Genomic DNA, 10,524 nt, shown 5'->3' on the forward strand with positions numbered 1-10,524 from the left:
GTTTGGCTGGATATGAAATTCTGGGTTTAAAATTCTTTTCTTTAAGAATGTTGAATATTGGCCCCCACTCTCTTCTGGCTTGTAGAGTTTCTGCTGAGAGATCTGCTGTTAGTCCCATGGGCTTCCCTTTGTGGGTAACCCGACCTTTCTCTCTGGCTGCCCTTAAGATTTTTTCCTTCCTTTCTACTTTGGTGAATCTGGCAATTATGTGTCTTGGAGTTGCTCTTCTCGAGGAGTATCTTTGTGGCGTTCTCTGTATTTCCTGAATTTGAATGTTGGCCTGCCCTACTAGGTTGGGGAAGTTCTCCTGGATGATATCCTGAAGAGTGTTTTCCAACGTGGTTCCATTTTCCCCCTCACTTTCAGGCACCCCAATCAGACGTAGATTTGGTCTTTTTACATAATTCCATACTTCTTGCAGGCTTTGTTCATTTCTTTTTATTCTTTTTTCTTTTGGTTTCTCTTCTCACTTCATTTCATTCATTTGATCCTCAATCGCTGATACTGCTTCTTCCAGTTGATCGAGTCGGTTACTGAAGCTTGTGCATTTGTCACGTATTTCTTGTGTCATGGTTTTTATCTCTTTCATTTCGTTTATGACCTTCTCTGCATTAATTACTCTAGCCGTCAATTCTTCCACTTTTTTTTCAAGATTTTTAGTTTCTTTGTGCTGGGTACGTAATTCCTCCTTTAGCTCTGAGAAGTTTGATGGACTGAAGCCTTCTTCTCTTATCTCGTCAAAGTCATTCTCCGTCCAGCTTTGATCTGTTGCTGGTGATGAGCTGCACTCCTTTGCCGGGGGAGATGTGCTCTTAATTTTTGAATTTCCAGCTTTTCTGCCCTGCTTTTTCCCCATCTTTGTGGTTTTATCTGCCTCTGGTCTTTGGTGATGGTGACGTACTGATGGGGTTTTGGTGTAGGTGTCCTTCCTATTTGATAGTTTTCCTTCTAACAGTCAGGGCCCTCAGCTGTAGGTCTGTTGGAGATTGCTTGAGGTCCACTCCAGACCCTGTTTGCCTGGGTATCAGCAGCAGAGGCTGCAGAAGATAGAATATTGCTGAACAGTGAGTGTACCTCTCTGATTCTTGCTTTGGAAGCATCCTCTCAGGGGTGTACTCCACCCTGTGAGGTGTGGGGTGTCAGACTGCCCCTAGTGGGGAATGTCTCCCAGTTAGGCTACTCAGGGGTCAGGGACCCACTTGAGCAGGCAGTTTGTCCCTTCTCAGATCTCAACCTCCGTGTTGGGAGATCCACTGCTCTCTTCAAAGCTGTCAGACAGAGTCGTTTGCGTCTGCAGAGGTTTCTACTGCTTTTGTTGTTGTTTAGCTGTGCCCTGTCCCCAGAGGTGGAGTCTACAGAGACAGGCAGGTTTCCTTGAGCTGCTGTGAGCTCCACCCAGTTTGAGCTTCCCAGCGGCTTTGTTTACCTACTTAAGCCTCAGCAATGGTGGGCACCCCTCCCCCAGCCTGGCTGCTGCCTTGCGGTTAGATCGCAGACTGCTGTGCTAGTAATGAGGGAGGCTCTGTGGGCGTGGGACCCTCCCGGCCAGGTGTGGGATATAATCTCCTGGTGTGCCTGTTTGCTTTAAGTGCAGTATTGGGGTGGGAGTTACCTGATTTTCCAAGTGTTGTGTGTCTCAGTTCCCCTGGCTAGGAAAAGGGATTCCCTTCCTCCTTGAGCTTCCCAGGTGAGGCGATGCCTCGCCCTGCTTCAGCTCTCGCTGGTCGGGCTGCAGCAGCTGACCAGCACCGATTGTCCAGCACTCCCTAGTGAGATGAACCCAGTACCTCAGTTGAAAATGCAGAAATCACCGATCTTCTGTGTCACTCACGCTGGGAGTTGGAGACTGGAGCTGTTCCTATTCGGCCATCTTACTTCGCCCCTGTCTTTTTTTTTTTGAGAAGGAGTCTTGCTGTGTCACCCAGACTGGACTGCAGTGGTGCGATCCATTGTACCTTTAAAGAAGTCTTCAGAGTATGTAATGTAAGCCCTCTGTCTGTTTTTGTTTTTATTTTTGTTTTCCTTTGATTTTTCAAAATTGTGTTGGCTATTCTAGATCTCCTGTATTTACATATAAATTTTAGAAACATCACGTCAATTTTTATATAAGTTTCCTAGGATTTTGACTGGAATTATATTGAATTTACAGATCGGTTTATAATGACCAAAGTTACAAATAAGTAAGACTTCCAAGCCATGGATGTGACATGGTTAATTTTTCCACTTAAAATGGTACAGTGGCTCATGCCTGTAATTTCAGCACTTTGGGAAGCCGAGGTGGGTGGATCACCTGAGGTCAGGAGTTTGTGATCAGCCTGGCCAACATGGTGAAACTCCGTCTCTACTAAAAACATAAAATTAGCAGGGTGTGGTGGCACATGCCTGTAATCCCAGCTACTTGGGAGGCTGCAGCAGGAGAATCGTTTGAAGCTGGGAGGCGGAGGTGGCAGTGAGCCAAGATTGTGCCACTGCACTCCAGCCTGGGCGACAGAACGAGACTCCATCTCAAAAAATAAAAAATAAAAATTAAATAAAAATTAAAATAAAAAATCTTTAATTATTTTCATCACTGTTATGTAGTTTTCATTGTGCAGGTCTAGCACATATTTTGAAAAATTTATCGCTATGCACTTCATATTTTTGATTCTATTGTAAATGATTTTTTTTTACATTTAAATTTTATTTTTTATTACTCTACAGAAAAATTATTCTTCATAAGTTTATTTATTTATTTATTTAAGAGACAGAGTCTTGCTCCGCCAGCCAGGCTAGCGGGCAGTGGCACAATCATAGCTCACTGCTGCCCCAATCTCTTGGGCTCAAATCATCCTCTCACCTCAGCCTCTGGAGTAGCTGGGACTACAGGCAGGCACCACCATGCCTAGCTAATTTCCTTATTTTTTGCAGGGGGGGGTCTTGCTGTATTGTCCAGGCTAATCTCAAACTCCTAGACTCAAGCGATCCTCCTGGCTCCACCTCCAAAAGTTCTGGGATTACAGGCATGAACCACAGTGCTTGGCTTATAAATTTAATTTTTTGGAACATTCTTTAGAATTTTCTATGTATGTGATCACGTCTGTGAGTAAAGATATTTATTATTTTGCAATTTATATATTGTTTGTGTTATTGTACTTATTGAATAAATATATATTTAGTATGTATATGTTTATTTTGTTTTTGTCTTATTGAATTTTAGTTCAACGTTAAACACAAGTGGGAAAAGTAGAGAGCCTTGCCTGTTTTGAGACTACAGGGGAAATTGTTAATTCCTGTAGGTTTCTTTAGATGCTATTTATCAAGCTTAGGTAGATCTCGTTTAAAGTGAGAGGTTTAGGGTTTTTGGTTTGTTTCATTATAAATGGGTGTTTATAATATAACTTTTCATTTCAGGGATAAATCCCGCCTAACATGATGTATTATTTTTATATATATTGCTGAATTCTATTTGTAAATATGTTTTTGCTAAGAATTTTTAATATCAACATTATGCTGGCCTCCTTACATGAAATGGCAAATATTCTCTTCTAATTCTTAAAAAAGATTTTGGAGTATTATTTCTTCCTTAAAGATTTAATGGAATTCACCGCTGAATTCATCAGGGCCTGACATTTCTTTATGGGAAGGTTTTGGATTTAAAATTTTAAAAATCCATATATGGATAGTTATATTTTTTGTTTGTGTCTGTCAATTTTTAGTAGTTTGGAATTTAGAAATTTTTTCATCTAAGTATCAAAAACTTACTGACCTAACATTGTTCTGGATGTTTCCTTATAATTGTTTCAAGGTTTTACTATAATTTCCCTTTTCTGATTTATCTTATGATTTTCATTTTCTCCCTTATTATCTCATATTATCAAACCAGAAATTTATAAGTTTTATTAATCTTTTCAAAGAAGGAGATTTTGGTTTAATTGATTTTCTCTATTGTCTTTGGGTTTTATATCACTGTGTTTTATATTCGTATTTTTATTTGCATCCTTCTATTTAATTTGTATTTAATGTATCTTTTAAAAACTTCAGGCTGGGCGTGGTGGCTCATGCCTGTAATCTCAGCACTTTGGAAGGCCGAGGCGGGTGAATTGCATGATCAGGAGTTCGAGAGCAGCCTGGCCAACATGGTGAAAACCCATCTCTATTAAAAATATAAAAAATTAGCTGGGTGTAGTGGCGGGTGCCTGTAATCCCAGCTATTCAGGAGGCTGAGGCAGGAGAATCGCTTGAACCCAGGAGGCAGAAGTTGCAGTGAGTCGTGATCGCGCCACTGCACTCCAGCCCTGATGATAGAGTGAGACTCCTTCTCAAAAACAAACAAACAAACAAACAAACAAACAAAAAACCCAACAACTTCAGAAAATGAACAGTTAAAATTACTATATAATGTCTTTTCTAACATAATATTTAGAACTTCCAATATTCCGCCAAACACTGTTTTAACTGCTTTCCACTTATTTTGATAAGTTGTAATCGCAATTTTGTTTAAAGCAGTTTTTAATTTCCCAGGTATTTTTTTTCTTTGATCCATGGGTTAATAAAAGTATGTTGTTAATTTTTCAAACATTTGGATGTATCCCTGATATCTTAATTTTATTAATTTCTAGTTTAATTCCATTGTGACCAGAGACTATAGTCTGTATGATTTCAATCCTTGAGACTTTCTTATGGACCTCTTTTGGTGAATGTTACAACGATCTCTTTTGGTGAATGTTACACACGCACTTGAAAAGAATGTCTGTTCCGTTGTTGCTGGGTGGAGTATTCTATAAATATCAATTAGTTCAAGTTATGTATTAATAATTTATAATCTTCTGTATCCTTTCTGATTTTCTATTTACTTTGTCAGTTTAGATGCTATTACTGAGAGAGAAGTGTTGAAATCTTTAGCTATAATAGGATGTATTTCTTTTTTCAATCTACCAGGTTTTGCTTCATGCATTCTGAATCTCTATTAACTGGTGGCATACATATTACAACTATTATGCTTCATGATGAAATTATACTTTAAACATTATGAAATGTCTCTTTAATCTCTGTCATCATTCCTTGCTGTAAAATTGACATGAGTTTTCTCATATTAATATAGTCAATTGAGCTCTCTGATGCTTACGGTTTGCATGATACATCTTTTCCCATTTATTTTCTATAAAATATTTAAGATTTTAAAATATTAAACCTTTAAATATTTAAAAATGTTTAAAGTGGGGGTTCTTGTTAATAATTTGGTCTGGCTTTTAAAAAACACATTTAGACAATCTCTTATGTTTTTGGAGTGGCAAGATCTCTTGTATTTATTGTTAACTATTGATATGTTTGGGTTTGGTTCCACTACCTTGTTATTGTTTCTATTTGTTTCATCTGTTTTTGTTCTCTTTTTTCCTTTCCTGCTACCTTTTGTATTAATTGAATGTCTTATGATTCCAGTTAATTTTGTTCGTTTGCTTGTTAAACCAAAATTGTGTTGCTTTTTTAAACTGGTTGTTTTATATTTTATAATACACAACTTTAAGTTATCACAGCAAACTTCAAATGATAACATACTTTACCTATATTACAAGAATCTTATAATAGTATACTTCTACACTTGATTTGATTTGCCAAGTTTTATCAATTTTATTGTTATTTTCAAGAGTGATCTGGGATTTATTTTACTTTGTTTTCTAAAATGTTACTTTTTACCTATATCCTTATTAAATTATTTTTGTTTATCTTTGTTTAATAAGTTCTTATGTTTGCTTTTTGAATTACATTTATTGTTTCCTTTTTTATAATAGATTTATTTTCAGCTGTCAATTTTCAGTGCAATACAAATTTGCTCATATCTCATAGGTTTTAATATGTAGCATCTCACTTCTTGTTCATATAAATAGTCAGAAAAGCTTCAGTTTAAGTTATCTTATTTGACCCAAGAGCTTTTTATGAAATGGTTTTAAATAGCATTTCAAATGGTTAGATATTGTTTAGTTTTGATGTGCTTATTAATTTTTACTATATTTGCATTTTAGTCAGAAAAATTAGTTTTCATATTGGAATATGAATTTTTATATATTCAGGACTATATAGCTGTGTGCTAACAATTCTGATATAATTACTAATAAAATGAAATCATAGTAGGTCGGTAGTGAATTTCCAAGACTGTCTAAACCACCTCTCTCATCTTATCTCTGTCTTTAAACATAACAATATGTAGTGTTTAGTTCAAAGAAGTAGAGGCAAGCAAGGTTTCTTTGGTGGCTTGGAGATGCCATCCTTCCACCTTGTCCGTTGAAGAGATCAAGAGCTCAGGAAGGCTGAGGAAGCTAGATTTTAACGGATGCTACAGTAAGGTGAGAGCTGGAAAATGAGAGAGCTTCAGAGATCTGCAAAAGGCTTTTCAGTGAGTCCTGATCAGTGCAACATCTTTAAATATCTTTCCAGGAAAAGAACTAATTGAAAGGATCAAAAGGAACAATACTCAAGATTCATACAAGACTGAGAATATTTGCTGTTCCCAAAGTCAGAGTGGAAAAATCTCTTAATAAAGAGATATATGTTGACCATGCCCTACCCTAAAAGATGAATCAGAGTGAGAATAAATCCAAGTGTTTATCTATGATTGGGCAATAATATTAAGGGGAAGTCTTCTGTGGGATTTTTTGGAAAAGTGATCTTCCCTGGGAAAGAATCCTGAGAGGCAAACCAGAATAAGGTCCTTTTGCCCCATCTCCCTTCTTGCCTTGGACAGAGAGAACCTGTTTCCTATAGCAATGGCAATTTGTGTCACCACCACAAGTCAACCAGCAGGAGGGAAGAATTCAAGATTTTTGAGACTAGTGAAAGGATAGTATTCCCAAACCACAAAAGAGGCATCTGATAGAGCACTCAGAAAGGTTCTTCCTTAGTATTGGGGCAAAACTGGCCTTTCCGTAAGTACTACGCTGGTCATATATAACAAAGCTTGAAAAGAAGCAGAAAGGATCATCTGTTTCCAAGTAACTTAACTGTGCTCCAGAACTAAGTTGAAGAATATTTATGAGAAGAAAAATAACCGTCATCCAACAGGATAAAACACACAATGCCTGACATTCAATAAAAAATTACCAACCTTGGAAAGATGCAGCAAAAATAGGACCCATAATGAAAATGTGTATGTTTGCCAGCAGATTGGCAGGAGCATTCCACCTTGAATGCGGGCAATCAAGGGGTATGTTATCTATAGAGAATTTAAAAATAAGGATAAAATATTAAACATGGTTGCTGTTTGTTAACACCAACAGTTAGTTATTCTAAACAAAGAAAGTCAATACATACCCTTTGTTTGTAGAGTGGACAATTTTTACCAGTCCCCACCCTGTTGGCATGCCACTGCTATAGTATGATTTTACAGCTCACGTGCTAGATTATGATTTTATAAAGGTATTAAATCTTGATGATCTTTTTTATACGAATTTTTTAATGCAGTACTTGTTAACAAATAGATATCAGTAGCTATTTGTGGAATGAAGATAAGTTGGATTTTCTCCTGTGCTCTCATGTAGAGAAAACCTCAGTGATGAAAACCTTAGATACAGAAATTCATGATGTCAAACATAGGCTGCATAAAGCTTAAGGAAAAATGGAAAACCTTAGTATCTGAGTATAGTCATTTCCCTACTAAGTTACCAGTATAAAGCAGTAATACATAAGGATTTTAAATAATATCGAATGAATCAAATGATTGTTGGTAAGGCAGGCAGATAAAAAGAAATGCACTAAATCAATATACAATTGTCTCTGAAATAATTTCATAGCTATTGAGGAAGTCTAACTTAATATAAACACAGTGTTCCCTTTTGATAAATATAGAAGTTAGTTACAGAACATCTGTGGGCACAGAAAGGTTTTTTTTTTCCTGAGAAGAAACAAGGATCCCATGTGCAGTATTATCCATAGCATTTTTTATTTATTTGGTAACTATATTTCTATATCATTTTAATATTGAAACTTTCAAGAAAAAGATTGAATAAAATTTTAAAAATGTAATTGTTCAATTTCTTCAAAGTAATGGTCAAACTATAGAATTACTCCTTAATAATTAATTTATAACTTTTGTGCTTAAATAAGCTATATTTTACATGAATGCAAAATAATTACACCCTCAAATTTAAAACTGTATAGTTCCACAGAAAGGAAAATATGAAGATCTGGTTTATGACTTTGGCCACCCAAATTAACCTACCTGACCATCAATTTTCCACTTCGTAAAAAAAGACAATAAAAGTTTCTCTGGCCACAAAAAACTGATCAATTAAGATGTATGTGAGAGAACTCTGTAAAAGCACCATTTAAAAATAAATTAACAGTAGTTCTGTTTATATTTTCTAATAAAAGTGATCAAAATTAAAATAAAATGAAATAGTTCTTCAAGAATCCTTATCTTACAACCAGGCATTATATTTTATAGTAGACGTGAATTTCAGACACATTGAAGTAAGTTTGTTTTGAAATTGTGGTACTCACTAAGTATGATAAAACTAAATAAAAATGATAAAGAACTGTAACATGACAATAGGTAATCCATTCTTTGGTCATTGTCCGAATGGAACGTATAATCTTCTAAATATGATCTCAAAAATGTCAGCAACACATAATACCATTGTAATTGCTGTAAATGTATACAATGCAATGAGAAAAATGGTTTTTTCAAAGTGTTCTGGAACCATGCATCTTACAATCATGTTTTCCCCAAGAAATCTAGCATCACACAGGTAAAGAGATTTTACTTGGAAACCAAAGAGGTAAATCTGAAGCCAAAATGCTACTGCCTCTAGACTAATTCTTAATAAAACAGAGAGTATATAAATTACAGTGCAAATAGGCTTTTGAAGAATGCATTCTTGATTGATGCTTTTACATGCAGCATAAAGATGAAAAATAGCTCCAGGAACCAGGACAATCACTAGTTGTAATGCCCAGAACACCTAAAGTATGTCAGAAATATCTTAGTAAATCAATTAATCAATATGTGTAACTAAAAATACACTAAAAACGCCACTAACTCTCAACAGAGACTAACTTAAAAATTCCAAGTTTCATAAATATCATATATATGTCTTAATATAATGAAGGTAGTAATGTCAAACATATTTATTGTGAAAACATAGTCATATATTACTATAGCTGCCTCTTAATGACTGATAATGATGAAGTAGTTTATTTTATTAGCCAGTTAATTTCTATATTCCAAATATAGGTCTGGAGAATAATGATAACATTAGTAGATAACAAAATACCAGAATTGGAAGAAACTCCCCAAAACTCAATTTATCTGAAATATACAGCTAATTAAAGAAAAAGTAACATAATCCTTAAAAAAAAAAAAAAAAAACCCGTTAGGGTATTTCTCACATTATGACATTATTTTACATTTAAAGAGAAAATGAGTTTGTTGTAGAGTTAATGTTTATGTGCACACAGAAAAACTTACTTGTGGAGTGATTGGCCTGAACTGATTGTAACAGAAGAGATTTATTTCTCTTTTGTCTGTATCGCAACTGAAGTGCAAGGCCTCATTCCCATAAACTGCAAAGCCTAGCACCCCGAGGAAGAACATTCGGATTGATCAAAAGAAAAGGGTGTGGAATTGACCAATCACAGTTGGAGGTTTAACCTGTTATGGTTTTAGGAGAAAAAAAAATCTTTTAAACACAAACATTAAAGGAGGACATTTAAAAAACATCCTTATATCGCATTTAAAAAATGTAAGATTCAAGAAGTTTTGAAGCCAAATTGACCCTTAGAGATCATCAAATCAAATATAATTCCTGCATTATGAGATTTCTCACTCTTAAAATATGAAAAGCAACATTTGATAGGGACATGTGTAATTTTGGAAATATTTAAACAGCTTTGAACTCAATTAATATCCCCACCACCGTAATCCATTTGCAGTAAAATCAGAATATCTAATACTTCTTTTTGAAAATTAGATAATAAATCCAGTAGTAAGCTCAGTCCATACACTACCTTAACAACTAAATAATGTTTATTAATTGTAATTAAAGCTTTTTTCCCCTACTTCTTAATTATGAAATTGAGAGAGTGAGCCACACTAAAACAGCAACATCTAAAGATACTTCCTGAATTTTTCTCTTTAGAGTTTTAAATTCAGAATATTTTGAAGTATATGGTTGACACAGTATTCTCCATAGATGTAGAGAATTTATTCACCAAGACTTATGCAATTCAGGTTAAAATACTCAGAAAAGACTCATACAATTGCTTTTTTGTTTGGATAATACTTACACATCCTTCATAGAAGTTTTTGATGTAATTTAGAGACATGTCTCAGGAGATGTTATCCTGGCATTCCTGTGGGTTAATTCTTGACCCACATTGCCAGTTTGCTTCTGCCAGAATCAAGCTCTTTTATTCTCTCAGGACTCTTACAGCAGAAAACACTCATCACTACAAATTTCTCTCCCCTCTTCCTTTTCTCTTAGATCTCTGGGGCCCCATTCAACTTTCCTATCTCTGTCCCAAAAACAAAACAAAAACAAAGAAACAAAAGCA

General features: G+C 35.2%; 1 protein-coding gene across 1 annotated transcript; it reads right to left on the reverse strand.

Annotated features, from left to right (window-relative positions):
* Window positions 1-8,271: 8,271 nt before the first annotated feature.
* GJE1 (gap junction protein epsilon 1) lies at window positions 8,272-10,296 on the reverse strand. Its single transcript, XM_031667613.1, is given in 3 exon segments — window positions 8,272-8,933; window positions 9,428-9,622; window positions 10,258-10,296. Coding segments are annotated over 3 exon segments (627 nt in total). The 3' UTR covers window positions 8,272-8,540.
* Between the last annotated feature and the right edge of the window lie 228 nt (window positions 10,297-10,524).

Source organism: Papio anubis, chromosome 6, assembly GCF_008728515.1.
Source record: "Papio anubis isolate 15944 chromosome 6, Panubis1.0, whole genome shotgun sequence".
In the NCBI taxonomy this organism is placed as follows: Eukaryota; Metazoa; Chordata; class Mammalia; order Primates; family Cercopithecidae; genus Papio; species Papio anubis.